At 47.5% G+C, this 20,987-nt stretch overlaps 1 protein-coding gene and 1 non-coding gene across 5 annotated transcripts in view; both read left to right on the forward strand.

Moving 5' to 3' along the window:
- Window positions 1-20,987, forward strand: part of LOC103169698 — a 92,672-nt gene that overhangs the window by 16,607 nt on the left and 55,078 nt on the right. For all 4 annotated transcript variants that reach the window (XM_029053978.1, XM_029053979.1, XM_039910596.1 and 1 more), the window contains one exon: window positions 3,270-3,482. In XM_029053978.1, the coding sequence (XP_028909811.1) occupies window positions 3,270-3,472 (203 nt within the window). In that variant the 3' untranslated portion in view covers window positions 3,473-3,482. The remainder of the gene's footprint in view (window positions 1-3,269; window positions 3,483-20,987) is intronic.
- LOC114807761 lies at window positions 18,137-18,274 on the forward strand. The gene has a single exon (XR_003755835.1). It is a non-coding gene; the product is annotated as a small nucleolar RNA SNORA7 (small nucleolar RNA).

Raw genomic sequence — 20,987 nt, forward strand, 5'->3', positions numbered from 1 at the left:
AGGGATGGGCCTGCTGAACCTCACCCCCTCCAACCGCCCATACCTCTTTGCCCAGGCTCCTTTTATCCTATCCGTTGATCACTTACTGTGTGCCAAACACTTTTCCAAGCACTGGGGTACATATAGGTTGATCAGGTTGGACACAGTCCCTGTCCCACATGGGGTTTATAGACTAAATTGGCGGGGGGATGATTTAATCCCTGTCTTGCAGATGAGGTAACTGAGACACAGAGAAGTATAGTGACTTCCTCGAGTTCACAGAGAAAGCAATGGGCAGAGCTGGGATTAGAAACCAGGTCCTCTGACTCCCGGGCCGACACTCTTTCCAATAGGCCACGATGTTTGTCAGAAGCAAAGTGATTCCAATAAGGCTTTGAAGGTGGAAAGAGTGGTGGTCTGGCATATAAAGAGGGGGCTGGGGGCGAAGGGGGCGGGTAGTTCAAGGCTAGGCAGAGGACTTGGGAAAGGGGTCAGTGGTGAGATAGAGGAGCTCGGGTCACAGTGAGTAAGCTGGAGTTAGAGGAGCAGAGTGTGCAATCTGGGCTGTAGTAAGGAATCGGATGTAAGATAGGATGGAGTCAGGTGTTTCAGTACTTTAAAATCAGGGGTAAGGAGCTTCTGTTTGATGCAAAAGTGGATGGGAAACCACTGGAGGTCTTTGAGGAGTGGGGAGACGTGGACTGAACGTTTCTGTAGAAATGTGATCCAGGCAGCGTACTGTAGTATCAATCAATCAATCATTCAATCAATTATATTGAGCACTTATGTACAGAAGACTGTACTAAGTGCTTAGGAGAGTACAACCCAACTGAATCAGCAGACACGTTCCCTACTCAGTCAGTTCTATTTATTGAGCACTTATAGTGTGCAGAGCACTGTACTAAGCACTTGGGAGAGTACAATATAACACTATTACAGACATCCCCTGCCCACAACAAAAGTACAGTCTAGAGGAGGAGACAGACATTAATATAAATAAGCAAGTAATTTATAATATGTAATTTGAAGATCTGTACACAAGTGCTGTGGGATGAACTGGAGTGGGGAGAGATAGGTGTTGGGTGAGATCGGCGAGGAGGATGATGCAGTAGACAAGATGGCAGTAAAGATCTGACCAGTAGACCAGGCCCTGAGCACTGGTCCATGGGGCTTCAGAGCTAGGAGCCCACTGGGGAAGGAAGTGAAGGGCCCACCTGTCCAACATTCGAGAGCCACATGACCAATATTGCCCTGAGAGTTTAGATGGTCTGATTTGGAGGGGTGACCAGAGAGGGTGGGAAATTAGAACCATCAACACTAGCCACTGGTGTGGACGCAGCCTCCCCCTCTGCCCAAACCCGATTTCCCTTCTCCCTCAACCCTTTCACAGGACCTGGGGATGGGGAAATTCCTCTGATTGTCTCTGATTATCGGTGACCGATTGCCATTTGGTCCCTTCCGCAGCCTTCCCCGGGTCCCCTGTCAGTGTTGCTGAGGCCCCAGTTGAGGGAGAAGGGGAGGGTCCGGCGTGTTTGGGAGAAGCCCACGAGGAGCTGGAGCAAGTCATCTCTGCGCTGTGGGAGAAGGAGGCATCCTGCTGGGCCCTCCCAGATGATGTATTGGATTACCTCCCCAGTGACCCCGACCCACCCAGGTCAGAGGGCCAAGCCCCACATGGTGAGCCCAGTGTGGCAGCTTCAACTGCCACCACTGCCGACACCATCAGGCTTGGATGGGAGTCCTGGCAGTGAGGGGACAGAGGCACCTGGGACTCTGAGGGATCTAGGAGACTCTGGGAGCTCTGGGGAGTGGCCGTGAGGACCCCAAGTTGGCTATGGCTGGACCTAATGAGCCACCCTCCCCCCCACCAATGAGCTCACAGCTGTTTGCCTGGGATGATTATTTCTTTTTATGGTATTTATTAAACGCTTACTATGTGCCAAGCACTTTTCCAAGCACTAGGGTAGGTATAAGTTGATCAGTCGGACCCAGTCCCTTGTCCCGCATGGAGTTCACAGACTAAATTGGAGGGAGGAGGATTTAATCCCCATTTTGCAGATGAGGTAACTCACAGAGAAGTGAAGTGCCCAAGGTCACATAGCAATCGGCAGAGCTGGAATTAGAACCTAGGTCCTCTTACTCCCAGGCCTGGGCTCTTTCCATGAGACCACGCTGCTTGTCAGAGGCAGAGTGAATCCAACAAGACTTTGAAGGTGGAAAGAGTGGTGGTCGGGTGTTTATGGAGGGGGAGGGAGTTCCAGGCTAGCGGGAGGACTTGGGAAAGGGGAAGGTGGTGAGATAGATGAGTTCAGGGCACAGTGAGGAAGCTGGTGCTAAAGGAGCAGAGTTTGCAATCTGGGCTGTAGTAGGGAATCAGGGATGTAAGATAGGAGGGAGTCGGGTGTTCCAGTACCTTAAAGCCAGTGGTAAGGAGTTTCTGTTCGATGCAGAGGTGGATGGGAAACCACTAGAGGTCCTCGAGGAGTGGGGAGACCTGGACTGAACTTTTTTTTAGAAGAGTGATCTGGGCAGTAAAGTGTAGTGATCTGGGCAGCAATCAATGGTATTCATTGATCACATTCTATGTGCAGAGCACTGTACTAAGCACTTGGGAGAGTACAACATAAGAGAATCAACAGGCATGCTCCCTGCACCGTCAGTCAGTTGTATTTATTGAGTACTTACTGTGTGCAGAATACTGTACTAAGCACTTGGGAGAGTGCAATATGAGACTATAACTGACATCCCCTGCCCACAGAAAGCTTACATTTTAGAGGGGGAGACAGACATGAATGTGACTAAACAAGTAATTATATAATTTAAAGATCTGTGCCTACATGCCGTGGGATGAACTAGAATGGGGAGAGACAGGAGGCAGGTGAGATCAACAAGGAGGCTGATGCAGTCATCAGGGCGGCAGGAAAGGTCTGACCACTACACCTGGTCTGGAGCAGTCGTCCGTGGGGTTTCAGAGATTGGAGCCCACTGGAAAAGGAAGCGAAGGACCCCCCCAGTCCAACATTTGAGAACCACATGACCAATCTTGCCCCTGAGAGTTTGGACAGGCTGATTTTGGAGGGGCGACGGGGGAGGGCGGAAAATCAGAACCACCAGCGCTAGCCACTGGTGTGGACGCCAGGTCAGCTGCAGCCTCCCCCTCTGCCCAAACCCGATTTTCTTTCCCCCCTCTACCCTCTTATGGGGCCTGGAGCCAGAGAAACCCCTCTGATTGTCTCTTTTCCAAGATTGGGTTGGCCCAGTGACCAATTGCCATTTGGTCCCTTCCACAGGCTCCCCCAAGTCCCCCATCATCGCTCATGCAGCCGCAGCTGCTGGGGAAGGGGAGGGTCCAGCCCAGTCAGCGGTGGCCCACGAGGAGCTGGAGCAAGCCGTCCATGAGCTGCAGGGGAAGGATGCGCCCTGTTGGACCCTCCCAGATGACGTGCCGGATTACCTTGCCGAACACTCCGACCCACCGAGCCCGGTGTCCTGAGCCCCATCAGGTGAGCCCAGCGAGGGGGCGTTAGCCACCACCACCGCTAACACTGTCAGGCTTGGGTGAGGATCTTGGCAGTGATGGGACAGAGGCACCTGGGACCCCGTGGGGTCCAGAAACCCCTGCGAGCTTTGGAGAGTAGGCGGGGGGAGGGGACTCTGGATTTCCCTTTACATCTTCTTAGGGGCATTCGATGTGCTGAATTCATTCAAATCCCCTGCCCCATCTCCCTCCTGGGTCGTTGCCCAGGTCCTTAAATCTGTTCTCTGTAAGCATTTGATATTCACCCCACCCTCAGCCCTACATTACTTATATTGATGATGATGTGTGTGTTAGCCGCTTACTGTGACAAGCACAGTTCTACGCGCCAGGTTAGGTACAAGCTAATCAGGTTGGTCGCAGTCCATGTCCCACAAGGGGCTTACAGTTTTCATCCCCATTTTCCAGATGAGGGAACTGAGGCACAAAGAAATGAAGTGACTTGACCAAGGTCACAGAGCAGACAACTGGTGGATTCAGGATTAGAACACGGGTCCTTCTGACTCCCAGGCCCGTGCTGTATCCACTAGGCCATGCTGCTTCTCATTTGTAAAATACATCCTCAGTTTATTTTAACATCTTGTCTCCCCTTCTAGGCTGTAAACCTGTGGTGGGCAGGGAATGTGTCTACCAACTCTGTGGTTTTGTCCTCTCCCAGGTGCTTTGTTCGGTTCTCATTAAATACCATCAATTGATCGATTAACTGATTATTATTGTAGTATCTGTGAATTGCTTACTATGTGTCAAGCACAGTTCTAAGTGCTGGGTAGATTGAAGTTAATCAGGTCCAACATAGTCCCTGTCTCACATGGGGCTCATGGTCTAAGTAGGAGGGAGACAAGGATTGAATCCCCATTTTACAGTTGAAGAAACTGAGGGCCAGAGAAGTGAAGGGACCTATCCAGGGTCAGACAGCAAGCAATTGGCAGAGCCGGGATTAGAACCCAGGTCCTGTGACTCCCCCACCTGTGCTCTTTCCTTTAGGCCACACTGCTTCTCAGATTGATTGGTGGTTGGGTCTCTAGACTACAAGCTCGTTATGGTCAGGAAATGTATCTGCCAATTCTGTTGAATCGTGATCTCCCAAGCTCTCCCAAGTCCAGTGCTCTGAACACAGTAGGCACTCAATAAATCTGATTGACTGACTGAGCAGTCAATAAATACGATTTCGCAGTAAGTGCTCAATAAATAGTCAATCATATTCATTGAGTGCTTACTTTGTGCAGAGCCCTGTACTAAACTCTTGACAGAGTCCAATGTAACAATATAATAGACACATTCCTTGCCCACATGATGATGTTGATCTGAGAACAGGTTGGGATGGTGGGATGTCTGCGTTGGGTTTTAAGCTCTGCCTGTCCCCATTTCAGCACTGCCCCCCTCCAGTCAGCTTGTGACTCCCGGCCCCATGGCTCCCGGAGACTCCCCTCCGGGACCCTGTCCAGGTACAGATGCCTCAAACCAGCCATGTCCTCCTGGGCCCCAGAATCCCGAAGGAGGAGAGCCGTCTGGACAGAGCTAGCCAACAACTGCCCCGAGAGCCGTGGGCACCATTCAAAGCCGCCCTGGCCCTGACTCCACAGGAAGCCAGAGCCCTGTCTTCCCAGCTGGCTCAGGCCAGGGTCCAGGTATGATGCTTCCTCTCTCTCCTCGGTCCTGTCACCCATCACCTGGGGATGGGTTCAAGGATCGGTGCAGCGAGAGAGAGAGACCAGGGTCAATGGGCTGAATTTATACAAAATGTATTTTGTGTGGTGAATTCAACTTCCCTTTTGGGAAGGATATAATTATTTAGCTATTTCAGGATGTGGCGAATTGAACTTCCCTTTGGGGAGGAATAAGGTTATTTAATTATGCTGGAGTTTCCCTAGTGGGCAGAATATACTCATGCGTTACTCGCACATGGAGAAACCCCTAACTCCAATCCACAAACGCTTCCCACTTGGGAGGAATACCTTTATACATTACACGCCCATGGCGAAGCACCCTAGCTTCCAGCTCCATGAGCGTTCAGCGGGATACTCACCCATCCCACGGCTCCTCACTCAGTGCTAGCAGAGCTGCCTTCTCACGTTCTGGGCAGAGGTGACCCGCATCTGGCTGCTGAGAATCTCGATCCGCTACCCAGAAGGTCAGAGGCCACGGGTACCTGTGCTTCCAGGCTGTTTCAGCTTCCAGCCTCACTTGTCCAATCTCCACCTTCCCTTTTCCTCCATACCTTTTTTAACTGGAGTGGGGGCCAGGGACACCTTCTGTATTCCTGGCCTGGGATGTCAATCTAGCAGTTTCAGTAACTGGAGCGATGTCTCGCCCGCGCTGCCGGGTTCTGCTTTGCTGGCTCAGGCAGTCACAAGATAGCGTTTGACCTTGAGATGGCGGGTGGCCCAGTTCACCTTGGGACATCCCACCCCTTGACCCTCACCATTTGTGCCTGCCTAGCCCCCACGCCCCCGGCATCCTTTCTGGGATGCATGTTGGTGGTCTGGTCTTCTCATGCTCGCCACAGGAACCAGGAAATCAGGTCCATGGGTCAGGGCAGAGGACGGGCCCTACCCCAAGGCTAGGGGCAACAGAAGGCAGAGCCCTTAAGTCATGCGAGCATGAGGTGTGAAAGCAGGGAGGGTGGTCCGTAGACCACTATGGTTTTGAGGCACCACACTGAGGTAGAGGGTCAGAGACAGCTGAAGTTCCCGCTGCACTTGGGCCGATAGAGCTGTGCAGCAGCGGGTCAGAGACCAAACCCCCCACTAGCACATGTAGGACTAAAATCAAAAGTCTTTGCCAACACATGGAATAGGGAGCTTCCCCAGTTTGCAGAGAGGCCCTGCAACCAGCCCCAACCTCTTCCTGCCTTGTGGGCTTCTCATCGACTGCATAATCGGCAATGATTATGTCTACATGTCCAGAATTGCCCAGGATGAAGGTGCCAGCTGATGGCTGCAGGGGTGAGGGTGCAGGTCACGTTTGTCATGAGCCGGTTTCACGCTGTAAGTCCGTCCCTGGTCTGCACCACCAGGCACTTATTCTGTAAGTCTGTCCCTCGGGATCCATATGCCCCTACTGTCCCATGAGGCACTCAATGACAAGTCAAACCACGGTGAAACCAAACCACCACTGATTATAGTCCGGTTTTTAGCTCATGGCGACTGCCTGGTTTCAGTGATGGAGGTTGTTTAGCCGCCTCTGCACCACGGGTCTGGTTCTTCCCCCTTTTTATCCACTCGTGTCGGTTGTTTCGGAGGATGATGATGATGATGATGGTATTCGTTAAGCTCTTACTATGTGCCGAGCACTGTTCCAAGCACTGGGGTAGATACAAGATAATCAGGTTGTCCCACGTGGGGCTCACAGTCTTAAGCAGCATGGCTCAGTGGAAAGAGCCTGGGCTTGGGAGTCAGAGGTCATGGGTTCGAATCCTGGCTCTGCCACTTGTCAGCTGTGTGACTGTGGGCGTCACTTCACTTCTCTGGGCCTCAGTTCCCTCATCTGTAAAATGGGGATTAAAACTGTGAGCCTCACGTGGTACAACCTGATTACCCTGTACCTACCCCACCACTTAGAACAGTGCTCTGCACATAGTAAGCGCTTAACAAATACCCACATCATTAATCCTCATTTTACAGATGAGGTAATTGAGGCAAAGAGAAGTTAAGCGACTTGCCCAAAGTCACACAACTGACAAGTGAGGGAATCGGGATTAGAACCCACGATCTTTGACTCCCAAACCCGTGCTCTTTCCACTAAGCTGTTTCCCCCCAAAAAAATAGTTAAGCACTTACTATGTGCCAAGCATTGTTCTAAGCACTGGGGTAGATACAAGGTAATGAGGTTGTCCCACGTGGGGTTCACAGTCTTAATCCCCTTTACAGATGAGGTGACTGAGGCACAGAGAAGTCAAGTGATTTGCCCAAAGTCACACAGCTGATAAGTGGCAGAGCTGGGATTAAAACCCACGACTTCTGACTCCCAAGCCCCTGCTCTTTCCATAAGATACGCTACTTCTCCAGCAGGTCCTGATTCGATATTTCAACTTGCCTGCTGTCTCAAGCCTGTTACCGGGTGAAGTCCGGGGGGACGGCTACCCCTCTCCCCAAACCCACCTCATGGCCTGTTTTTGCAAGGTAGCTTATCTTGTGTACTTCCCACAGTCTTTCTTCTGCCCCCTGGCAAGATGGTTCAGTGTCTCCTCAAGGTCCTCCTCCTCCTTGTCAGCTCCTCCTCAAATTCCTCCTTTTATGTTGTTGTTCACGGGGTCAAATGATGGTTACTCGTAAAATGATTTCTGCATCACAAAATGGAGTCACTCTTGCTCACCACAATGTTGAACCAGATTATCTGTTGCACTAGGTCCATTTCCCTGATGTTGTCACATCACAGCTAAGACTGACGTGACTCTACTTGACTCTACTAGTCAAGGCCATCTTAACTCTAAACTGCAGAGAGTTTTTTTACATACAGTAGGTACAACATAATAGTAATAATAATAATGATGGCATTTGTTAAGCACTTACTATGTGCAAAGCACTGTTCTAAGCGCTGAGGAGGATATAAGGTCATCAGATTGTCCCACCTGGGGTTCAAAGTTTTAATCCCCAATTTATAGTTGAGTGAACTGAGGCAAAGAGAAGTTAAGTGACTTGCCCAAAGTCACACATCTGACAAGCAGTGGAACTGGGATTTAAACCTATGACTTCTGAGTCCCCAGCCCATGCTCTTTCCACTGAAAGTATAACAATAATAGTAATAATAATTATAATTGTGGCATTTGTTAAGCACTTACTATGTTCCAGGCACTGTACTAAGTGCTGGGGTAGATACAGAAAATCAGGTTGGATACAGTTTCTGTCCCACATAGGGCTCACAGTATTAATCCCCATTTTACAGATAAGGAAACAGGCACAGAGAAGTGAAGTGACTCACCCAAGGACACATGCGAGACAAGTGGCGGAACTGGGATTAGAATCCAGGTCCCTCTGACTCCCAAACCCATATTCTATCCACTATGGCACAATCAGAGAGCACGAGTGACCAAACTGTTTAGCTTGTATCGACGCCGTAACACTAAACCTAACTCTAACACCAACCCTAACACCAACCTGAACACTAACCCTAACCCAACAACAAACCATAATCTTAACCCTAACCCCAACCCTATCTCTAACCTTAATTCTAACTCCAACCCTAGGCCTAGCCCTAGGCCTTCCCAAAACCCTACCCCTAACTCTAACCCTAAACCAACCCTAGGACTAGTCCTAGCCTGAAACCTAAACCCAACCCCAAGTCTATCCATAATCCTAACCCTAACTCTAACCCTAACCCTAGCACTTGCCCTAACTCTAAGCCTAACCCCAATCCTAACACTAACCCTAACACTGACCCTAGCCCTAGTTGTAACCCAAACACTAACCATAAACCTAACCCTAGACCTAGCTATAGCTATAGGTCATCTGGCTATAGAGAACTGGGCTGGCTGGACTGGACTGGACTGGCTAGCCTGGGATGGGCTGGCCAGATTGGGCTCGGCTTGCTAGACTGGGTTGGCTGGACTGGACTGGGCTGGTTGGAGTGGGCTGGGCTGGCTGGAGTGGTGTTGGCTAGGCTGGCCGGACTGGTCTGGGCTAGGCTGAATGGACTGCACTAGTTTAGTTGGATTTGGCTGGCCTGGCTGGAGTGAGCTAGGCTGTCTGGGCTGGGCTTGGTTTCCTGGAGTGGGCTGGGTTGGCTATACTAGATGGGGGTGGCCTTGATAGGGTTGGACTGGCTGGCTGGACCAGGATGTGCTGGCTTGACTGGGCTGGAGCATGTGCTAGGGTGGCTACATTGGGCTAGACTGGGCTGGTTGGATTGGGCTGGGCTGGTTTGGCTGTCTTGGGCAGGGCTGGCTGGCTGGAGTGGGCTGGACTGAGATAGGCTGGTTGGACTGGGCTGGACTGGTCTGCCTGGATTGAGCTGGGCTGGCTGGGTGGTGTGGGCTAGACCAACCTTAGACTAACCTTGGCTGGGTTGGCTGAACTGGCTTGTGGTATCTGCCCTCTGAGTTTGCACAGTCAGGGGGCTGGGGGTGGACCATGGCGGGCTGTGGGAAGGATAGGCAGTGAAGGTTATGGATGAGGGAGTGGCAGGGGAGAAGATCTGAGGTGGAGGTGATTTCAAAGTCACTACAGTGGCTTGAACCCCATGGGGTTGTAATCACTGCCCATTTCCCGGCCTCATGCTCAGCTGGATTCTAAAGTGGAGCCATCGCTGCCTGCTGTGGCCAGCGGCTCTGGGCCCGGATGTGGCCCCTAAACAGTAGCTTCAGCAGCTCTCAAGGTCTGACTCCAGAACCCAGAACTCAAGTGAGGGTTTGAGAAACTGCAGCAGGAGATGTGACAACATGTCAGGGAAGGAGAGAATCTTTACCTTCCTCTTCCTTTCCCCTTCTTTCCCTTTCCTCCAATTCCTCTCCACTGTTCCTATTTCCCTTCTTCCTCTTCGGATGGCCTGTTCTCCTCCCTTTAACCTTCTTCCCTCTTCTTCTCTCTCTTCTCCTTTTGCTCCTTTTTCCCTTCCTCTTTTATTCCAAGCCCTCTCCCAAGCACTTACAGTGCTCTGCACACAGTAAGCACTCCGCTCTTTCCTCTCCATCCAAATTGCTACCATACAGTCAACTCATCCTATCCCGCCTGGATTATAGCATCGGCCTCCTTGCTGACATCCCAGCCTCCTGCCTCTCCCCATTCCAGTCCATACTTCACTCTGCTGCCCGGATCATTTTCCTCCAGTAATATTCAGGACATGTCACCGCGCTCCTCAAAAAACTCCAGGGGTTGCCCATCCACCTCCACGTCAATCAAAAACTCCTCACCATTGGGTTAAAAGGACTTTGCCAACTTGCCCCCTCCTACTTTACCTTGCTTCTCTCCTTCCTAGCCCACACACTTCGTTCCTCTAGTGCTAACCTTCTCACTGTGCCTCGATCTCGCCTGTCTCGCCACCGACCCTTGGCCCACATCCTGCCTCTGGCCTGGAATGCTCTCCCTCCTCAAATCTGACAGATGATTAACTCTCCCCTCCTTCAAAGCCATATTGAAGGCACATATCCTCCAAGAGGCCTTCCCAGACTAAGCCCCACATTTCCTTACCTCCCACTCCCCCTGCCTTTTTCCCTTTGCTCTTTCCCACTTCCAGCCCCACAGCACTAAGGTACATATCTGTAATTTATTCATTTATATTGAAGTTTGTCTCCCCCGACTGTAAGCTCGTTGAAGGCAAGGAATGTGCCTGTTTATTGTAGTATCATACTCTCCCAAGCAGTTAGTACAATGCTCTGCACACAGTGAGCGCTCAATAAATACGAATAAATGAATGAATAAATACCACTGATCAATTCCATCTCCATCTTTTTCCTTCCTGTGCCCCATCAGAGTTCCACCCCCATTACTCTGGTCTTTCAATGCTCCATCCACGACACCCTGACTCCTCAATGTTCTACACTTTTTGCCCTGAACTCAAAATTAAAAATTGTCACTACTGCTCAAAATAATAATCCAATGGCCGGATCTATGAGGAGAATTGATGACAGCCAGGATACTCAAGCATTTTCAGATTGGTGAACTGAAAGGGCACACAGATAATCAGAGAGGGCAGAATACATTTTTTAAGGACATAGTGAAGCCCCATCTCAAACAACTGACATAACTGTGAACTGTTGGGAGGCCAATGTAGCAGGTCAGTCAATAATAATTATGGTATTTGTTAAGTGCTATGTACTGAGAATTGTGCTAAGAGTGGGATACAAGATAATCTAATCCATCAAAGTCTCTGTTTTACAGGGAACTCAGAATCTAATGTGAGCACTGTGTGGGACCCGATTATCCTGAATCTACCCCAGTGCTTAGTACAGTGCTTGGCACCTAGTAAGTGCTTAGGAAAAAACAGTTATTATAGTCTAATAGGGTGGCAGAACAGATATTTATTCCCCACAGAGGTACAGAGAAGTTATGTGGCAAGGTCACATATCAGGGAAGCAGAACTGGGATTAGAACCAGGAGAAGCAACATGGTCTAGTGGGTATAGCACAGGCCTGGGAGCTGGAAGGACCTGGGTACTAATGCCAACTCTGACACTTGTCTGCTGTATGACCTTGGGCAAGTCACTTAACTTCTCTGTGCCACAGTTATCTCATCTGTAAAACAGGGATTAAGACTGTGAGCCCCATATGGGACCGAGACAGTGTCCAATCCGATTAGCTGGTATTCAGCCCAGAATTTAGTACAGTGCCTGGCACATAGTAAGTGCTTAACAAATACTAATTAAAAAGAAAAACAGCTCTCCTTCCTCCCAATCTGGTGCTCTTTCCACCAGGCCATGATGCTTCTCCAGGACCATCTTGGTAGATAGTAATCGAAAGTGAGGTCGCTGCTTTTAAGGAAAAGCTTCATGAAGATCAGGAAGATTTTTTTGTTTCCTTATGGTGTTTGTTAAGTGCTCGCTATGTGCGAGGCTCTGTATTAAGCACTGGGGTAAATACAGGCTAATCAGATTGGTCACAGTCCATGTCCCACATGGTCAGAAAAGTGGAGGAGCCAGGATTAGAACCCTGGTCCTTCCGACTCGCAGGCCTTCATGCTATCCACTAGGCCATACTGCTTCTCTAAAAAGTGAAGAGACAGAATTTAAAACAGAGGTAGCCCCTTTATGGGGAAAATGCATCAGCACAGCAAGGAACTATCTTTACATGAACACAGTGTGAAGTAGAGGGTTAGTCCCATATCAACCTTTTTAACCACATTCTCTGGCATGTAGAGGAATTTATTATCACTTAGCACTGTGCGTGTGTGTGGTATTTTAGCACTGTTCTTTTCTCTCTCCCATTCAGTCTGTCTCAAAATCCTGCCGGTTCAGTATTTCCTGAATATTCTGCCTTCTCAGTGAAAGAGTCTGGTTTTTAACTGTCATCATTTTCTGATTAGATTCATGCAGTGGCCTTGTCACTGGGGTCTCTGCTGTCAATCTCCCCAGTTTTCCGTCTTTATTGTACTCTGTGGCACAGATCATCTTTCTACAGAACTGCTTGGCACACACCGATTAAAAGAAAGATGTTCTGTTGCTCTGATATACCAGCATTCCTTGTCAAAGTTGAAGTTAGATACCTGCAAGAGGAAACAAATTACTTTCATCCAGGACAGTATTTTCAAAATTGCCACTTGGAAAGTAAAGTCCTGATTGGCTGACTCGGAGAGATCCTTCAGAGAAAATATCACCTTGCAGACAGAACGGACAGAGATGGTAATATATTCACTGGATGATGAACCTTTATTTTTAGAGACTGGAAAGTATTTCACATATATTATCTAATTTATCCTCAAAGCATTCTTGAGGGGATACAAAATCAAGTGGAAGAAACACACTGCTTAAAGCTAAATGCTTGAAATTCAATCATCAACAATTCTGATCATCAGCATTACTAAAAAGTGAAAATAACCCACTGATAATGTCAATTGTCCATAAGAAAAGCTAATTTGGACAAGGGTTAGCATTAAAGTTTAGGGTAAGGGGGAAGGTTAGGTGTTAGGGGAATTGGGAAGGCATACAAAAGAATCAATCAATCATATTTATTGAGCACTTACTGTGTGCAGAGCACTGTACTAAGTTCTTGGGAGAGTAAAATATAACAATATAACAAGAGTTGGTAGACATATTCCCTGTCCACAACAAGCTAACAGTCTAGAGGGGGAGGCAGACATCAATGTAAGTAAAAATAGATTACAGATATGTACATTAGTGCTGTGGAGCTGAGGGAGGGGCGAATTAAGGAGCAAATCCAAGTACGAGAGCAATGCAAAAATGAGTGGGAGAAGAGGAAATGAGGGCTTAGTCAGGGAAGGCCGCTAAAATAAGGAACATTGTGATAAAACAACCACAATAAGAGACCCAGTACGTTACTGCTAAGGGAACACTTTTCATGTTCCTCACTGCGTCAGCAGAGCCATCTTAATGTTTGAAATATTCTTTGAGAAGCAGCGTGGCTCAGTGGAAAGAGCACCCGCTTGGGAGTCAGAGGTCGTGGGTTCTAATCCCAACTCTGCCACTTGTCAGCTGTGTGACTTTGGGCAAGTCACTTAACTTCTCTGAGCCTCAGTTGCCTCCTCTGTAAAATGGGGATTAAGACTGTGAGCCCCATGTGGAACAACCTGATCACTTTGTATCCCTCCGAGTGCTTAGTACAGTGCCTGGCACATACTAAGCGCTTAACAAATATCATAATGAATAAATATGAAGAAAGGGAGCTCACTGGAAATATGATCCATCCTGACTGTGGATTTATTTTTCTTTCTCCCAGTAAAGGGTCATAACCAAACCCCGGTCCATAGTTTATTCTTAATATTGCTGTAGTAGTCTGCAGTCCTGTGACTGATGTAAGTATAGCCCACATTGATGTTACATCTCAAGGATTCAGATGTGACATTTGTATGAAGTCCAGAAGAAGCATGGCGTACTAGATAGAGCACGGGCCTGGGAGTCAGAACGACATGGGTTCCAATCCTGGCTCTGCCACTTGTCTGCTGTGTGGCCTTGGGCAAATCATTTCACTTCTCTGTGCCTCAGTGACCTCATCTGTAAAATGGGGATTAAGACTGTGAGCCTCAGGTGGGACCGGGACTGTGTCTAACCCAATTTGCTTATATCCACCCCAGTGTTTAGTACAGTGCCTGGCACACACTAAGCACTTAAAAAATACCACGATTGTTATTATTATTGTTAGTAGTAGTAGATATAGATTGCGAGCTCCTTGTGGGCAGGGACTGTATTATACTCTCCTAAGTACCTAGTACAGTTCTTGATACACAGGAAGTACCCAGTAAGTGCCATGGATTGATGGAGTAATAGTAACTGGATTCAACACATTCAACTTTTGAGATTCTCCTAGATTCAGGTTTTCATGATACAGTTTGTTTACACTGATCTGGCACTAAACAAGTTTACAGAAGAAGTTAGCTTTTTGATTGTGCTCATTTTCAAATATTTTTATTATCCTATTTATTTTGTTAATGAGATGTACATCCCCTTGATTCTATTTATTGTGATTATGTTCTTTTCTTTTTGTCTGTCTGTCTCCCTCGATTAGACTGTGAGCCCGTCATTGGGCAGGGATTGTCTCTATCTGTTGCCAAATTGTCCATTCCAAGTGCTTAGTACAGTGCTCTGCACATAGTAAGTGCTCAATAAATACTATTGAATGACTGAATGAATGATTGGCAATGTCATATGAGTAGACTGGGAGGAAAAAGACCCAAGCCTTTTACTACCTTCTAAATGAGGGAAGGTTGAATGGGAAATTCTCCATTAAATTCTACTCTTTTATTATGTGAATAAATCGTATTGATCTTAATGGGACTTAAACAAGTAGCTCAAGGGAAGTATAGATCTCCAAAAATTGTGAAATGAGTCCTCTGAGATCATTCTCCCAGAGAAGCAGCGTGGCTCAGTGGAAAGAGCCCGGGATTGGGAGTCAGAGGTCGTGGGTTCTAATCCCGGCTCCACCGCTTGCCAGCTGTGTGACTTTGGGCAAGTCACTTAACTTCTCCGCGCCTCAGTTACCTCATCTGTAAAATGGGGATTAAAACTGTGAGCTCCACATGGGACATCCTGATGACCTTGTATCTCCCCAGCACTTAGAATAGTGCTTTGCACATAGAAAGCGCTCAACAAATACCATTATTATTATCATTATTATTATTGTTATTATTACATTGTCTCAAACCGGAATCCATTTACTAGGCCTATCCTTTAGATGGCGGCAAAGTCCTAGAAATTCAGCTTTCCCTTAACATATTAGGGAAGACATTTTGATTTAGACTTCGTAGCTCTATAATGTTAGTTCATTAAAAGAAAACAGTGTTATTCGCCTTAGGAAAAACAAACAAGCTTGAATTAATATGTCTCTACCTTTAATTGGGGTTCTTCCCTAGTTCTTCGATAAAGGATCTTATTATTATTACTGAGTGCCGGAGTGGTTTCCGATTCATAGCAACTCCATGGATATACTTTCTCCAGAACGTCCTGTCCTCTGCCATAATCCGCAACCTAATGGTTCTTCCATTATCGCTATAATAGTCTCTATCCATCTAGCTGCCATTCTGCCTCTTTCTCGTTTTCCCTGGACTTTTCCTAGCATTAGTGTCTTCTCCAGAGAATTAGTCTTCCTGATTATGTGTCCAAAATGTGCTAATCTAAATCGAGTCATTTGGCCTTCCAAAGACCACTTTGGTTTAATTTGCTCCAAAATCCATTTGCTTGTTTTTAGGGCAGTCTGTGTTATTTGCAAAAGCCTGCTCCAACACCACATTTCAAAAGAATTATTGTTCTTTCTATCCTGTTTTGTCACTTTCCAGCTTTCAGATCCATACACTGTCACTGGAAACACCACAGACTTGACAATTTGTATTTTTTGTGGCAATTGTTGCATCAGCACATTTCATGACTTTTTCCAGGCTCTTCATAGCAAGTCTTCCTAATAGTAATCTTCAGCATATTTCTTGGCTACTAGTTCCTTTATTATTGATTATCGATCCCAGGAGGGAAAAATTGTCAACTGGTTTCAATCTTCTCTCCGTCCACTACAAATGTATTAAGACTTCCAGTTGTCATGATCTCTTAAACCAATTCCATTCTTGCAGAGATTATGTCTCCTATCGCCTCTCTTTCCAGAGTAGTAAGCTACCAAATATTAGAGAACAGAGATTTTGCCGTGTTTATACTTTCTAAGGTGGATGCAGTCCCTCGAATTACCAACTTGTACCTCACAGTGGTGGAGAGGGTGTAATACCTGAAGAAAGAACTCCTTATCTTCCCACCCAAACCCTGTCCTCCCCTGACTTTCATATCACTGTAGTTGGCACCACCATCCTTCCTGTCTCACAAGCCTGTAACCTTGGTGTTTTCCTTGACTCCTCGCTGTCGTTCAACCCACATATTCAATCCGTCACCAAATCCTGTTGGTCCCACCTTCACAACATTCCTAAAATCCGCGCTTTCCTCTCCATCCAAACTGCTACCACATTAGTACAAACACTCATCCTAACCTGCCTGGATTACTGCATCAGCCTCCTTTTGACCTCCCAGCTTCCTGTCTCTCCCCTCTCCAGTCCATACTTCACTCTGCTCCCCAGATCATTTTTCTACAAAAATGTTCAAGACATGTCACCCAACTCCTCAAAAAACTCCAGTGGTTGCCCATCCAATTCCACATCAAACAAAAACTCCTCATCTTTGGCTTTAAAGCACTCCCTCACCTTGCTCCCTCCTACCTCACCTTGCTACTCTCTTACTACAACCCAGCCCGCACCCTTCTCTCCTCTAATGCTAAAGGTTAGCATTAGAGGAGAGAAGGGTGCGGGCTGGGTTGTAGTAAGAGAGACCTCACCTATCTTGACGCCGACCCCTCACCCAAATCCTGCCTCTGGCCTGGAACGCCCTCCCTCCTCAAATCTGACAGTTACTCTGCCCCCCTTCAAAGACTTAATGAAGATAGGTCTCCCCCAGGAAGCCTTCCCTAAGACCCCTTCTCCCACTCCCTTCTGCATCATCCTGACTTTCTGTTCTTCCCTTCTCCCAGCCCCACAGCACTTATGTACATATCTGGAATTTTTTTTATATTAATGTTTGTCTCCCCTCCTCTCGTTGTGGGTAAGGAATGTGTCTGTTTATTGTTGTATTGTATTTTCCCAAGTGCTTAGTACAGTGCTCTGCACACAGTAAGTGCTTAATAAATATGAATGAATGAATGAATGAATGAATGGGGATGGTCGTTGATGTTATGCCTTCAGGGATGAAGATTTCAGCAGAACAGTGCCTTGGGCAATTCGTGTAGTGGCCAGGTTCAAATGCGAACCCCAAAATGGGTAACTAAGATAGCTGATAAAATCAGACAGTGAGAAGTTTTAGATTTGGTGAGGGAAATAGGCTTGGTTTTACCAGGCTAACATCTCTGACTGCATCCCTGAGTCAGCCAGGGGTATAAGCTTTTACTGCACACAGTAAGCGCTCAATAAATACAATTGAATGAATACATCTTCATTTAGTGTTTCATGAGAGGCAAGGGAGTATGCCTGGAGCTGAGCAACTCCTCTATCATTGAAAACAATTTCCATGAAGCAGCCATGCAAGTTTCTGCATGTCCTTTTCAATGGGTAGGAAAGAAAATGGCAGGAAAAGATGAACAGCCCAGTTTTGCAATGCAAACATAGTTGACTCAGGACACTGGGTATGACTGGAACACCCTGCAAATGATATCCTATTTTGGACAGTACTGCTTGCTCCAGATGGGGTCATCCTCTGGGAGGTTAAAACAGAACAAGTGAATGCAAGGCAGAGGAAAAACACTCAATGTGCAATTTTAAATGTCAAAACACTTGTATATAGAACATGCAACTAATAGGACAATGACTCAACACTTCCAGTGTGAAGAACAGCTCTGTTATCACGAATGCTTGTTGAATACAGCATTGATATCACAGCTCTCAGTCAAACACATCAGGCAGATGGAGGTAGAGGAAGTAGGGGAAGGAAAGGATGGATGAACATTCTTCCAAAAGGGAAAATCCACCTGCGAAGGAAGAGGTTTGCTATCAAAAGACAGCCCTCTCAGGGTCGCACCTGGAGAGTTTCCAGTACTCTACCAGTCTCGACTGTGGGATGGAGAGTCAAGCAGAGGCATATCCATTTCATTCCTTGCTTGGGCAGTGGCTAGTGAGTGGAAGGCAATCTGCTAAAATTCAAAGCTCACCCGTGCTGGGCAGCCCCAGCATGGAAGAGAGTCTAGGGCAGCGACTCAGCTTTCCTGCGTGGAAGGAGGTAATGGTAAACCGCTTCCATATTTTTACCAAGAAAACTCTATGGATCCACTACCAGAACGATTGCAGATGGAAGTGGGGCATTCTGGGACAGATGTGAACATGGGGTTGCTATGGGTCAGACCTGACTCGACAACGTAAGACAACAACAACAATCAAAACCCATCATTAAATGTGTCAGATCACATAATAAGTCTGCGTCTTCCGCTCCCAGGTGAGGCATGCAAACCTTCATCAGAATCTCTTCCATTACGCATGGCAATGCCAAAAAAAAAAAAAAAGAGTTCTATAGCCTGTGGGACCAGGTGATATCAACCTTCTCTCAAAAGATAAGTTAGTCCTATTTGGTGGCTTCAGTGTCAATGGATGGGGTCATGCCTCGTGGCCTGAAATACTCAGTAAGTATGATGTTGGAAATCAAAGTAGCAATGCAGTCTTACTGCTAACCAAATGAATTAAATACTAGTTGGCAACTGCAAGTCCATTTTCTCAATTAAAAGACAAAATCAAGACCACATGGATGCACCCACTCAGAGATCTGAAATAGTCCTTCTTGCCAAATCCAATGGCTCCTACTCTATTCTAATCCTCCTTGACCTCTCAGCTGCCCTTCACACTGTCGACCATCCCCTTCTCCTCCACACCTTATCTCACCTTGGCTTCATGGACTCCATCCTCTCCCGATTCTCCTCTTATCTCTCTGGCCGGTCATTCTCGGTCTCCTTTGCAGGCTCCTCCTCCCCCTCCCATCCTCTAACTGTTGGGGTTCCTCAAGGGTCAGTTCATGGCCCTCTTCTATTCTCCATATACACTCACTCCCTTGGTGAACTCATTCGTTCTCATGGCTTCAACTATCATCTCTATGCAGATGACACACAGATCTACATCTCTGCCCCTGTCCTCTCCCCCTCCCTTCAGGCTCGTATCTCCTCCTGCCTCCAGAACGTTTCCACCTGGATGTCTGCCCATCACCTAAAACTCAACATGACCAAAACTGAGCTCCTCATCTTCCTCCCAAGCCCCGTCCCCTTCCTGACTTCCCTATCACTGTGGATGGTACGACCATCCTTCCCGTCTCTCAGGCCCGCAACCTCGGTGTCATCTTTGACTCGACTCTCTCGTTCACCCCACACATCCGATCCGTTACCAAAACCTGCCGGTCTCAACTTTATAATATCGCCAAGATCCGCCCTTTCCTCTCCACCCAAATGGCTATCTTACTGCTACAGGCTCTTGTAATATCCCGGCTAGATTACTGTGTCAGCCTTCTCTCTGATCTCCCTTCCTCCTCTCTCTCCCCACTCCAGTCTATTCTTCACTCCGCTGCCCGGCTCATGTTCCTGCGGAAACACTCTAGGCCTGTCACTCCCCTTCTTAAAAACCTCCAGTGGTTGCCTATCAACCTCCGCACAAAACAAAAACTTCTCACTCTAGGCTTCACGGCTCTCCATCACCTTGCCCCTTCCTACCTCTCGTCCCTTCTCTCTTTCTACTGCCCACCCTGCACGCTCCGCTCCTCTGCCGCCCACCTCCTCACCGTCCCCCCGTTCTCGCCTATCCCGCCATCGACCCCCGGGCCACGTCCTCCCACGGTCCTGGAACGCCCGCCCTCCTCACCTCTACCAAACTAATTCTCTTCCCCTCTTCAAAACCCTACTTAAAGCTCACCTCCTCCAAGAGGCCTTCCCAGACTGAGCTCCCCTTTTCCCTCTGCTCCCTCTATCCCCCCTTCACCTCTCTGCAGCTAAACCCTCTTCTCCCCCCTTTCCCTCTGCTCCTCCCCCTCTCCCGTCCCATCCCCTCAGCACTGTACTCGCCTGCTCAACTGTATATATCTTCATCACCCTATTTATTTTGTTAATGAGATGTACATCACCTTGATTCTATTTTTTGCTATTGTTTTAATGAGACGTTCTTTCCCTGATTCTATTTATTGCCATTGTTCTTGTCTGTCTGTCTCCCTCGATTAGACTGTAAGCCTGTCAAAAGGCAGGGACTGTCTCTATCTGTTACCGATTTGTACATTCCAAGCGCTTAGTTCAGTGCTCTGCACATAGTAAGCGCTCAATAAATACTATTGAATGAATGAATGAAATAGGGCAGTGGGAGGAGTGGAATGCTAGGATGAGCACAGAATGCTCTGAGCCACTTTCAACTTTCTCATTATATGCCACACTGTGAAACGAGCCTCAAAGTCTTGCAGAAAATCGAGTCTTGGCAAAACAAAAGACGAAAGTATATACCAGGTCATATTCCCCTCAAGCATCACATCTGGTTATTTACATCCGGTGTGTATGTACCTTTTGCAGCTCTGAATTTGCATTTACTTATTCCTTGGCTTCAATTCTTTCCCCTGTATAACAGGAGACAGGGTGAGATAAATATGTGGAAGATGGCCTAGTAATAATATTTGTGGTATTTGTTAAATACATATTATGAGTCGGGCACTCCAAGTTAAGCACTGGAATAGATATAATATAATGAGATCAATACAGTCTATTGGGGGAGGGAGAACAGGTATTCAATCCCCCTTTTACCGATGAGGAAATTGGGGCCCAGAGAAGTTGTGACTTGCCCAAGGTCACAAAGCAGGTAAATTGCAAAGCCAGGATTAGAACCCGGCTCCTCTGACTCTT

The sequence above is a fragment of the Ornithorhynchus anatinus genome, chromosome X3 (assembly GCF_004115215.2).
Source record: "Ornithorhynchus anatinus isolate Pmale09 chromosome X3, mOrnAna1.pri.v4, whole genome shotgun sequence".
NCBI lineage: Eukaryota > Metazoa > Chordata > Mammalia > Monotremata > Ornithorhynchidae > Ornithorhynchus > Ornithorhynchus anatinus.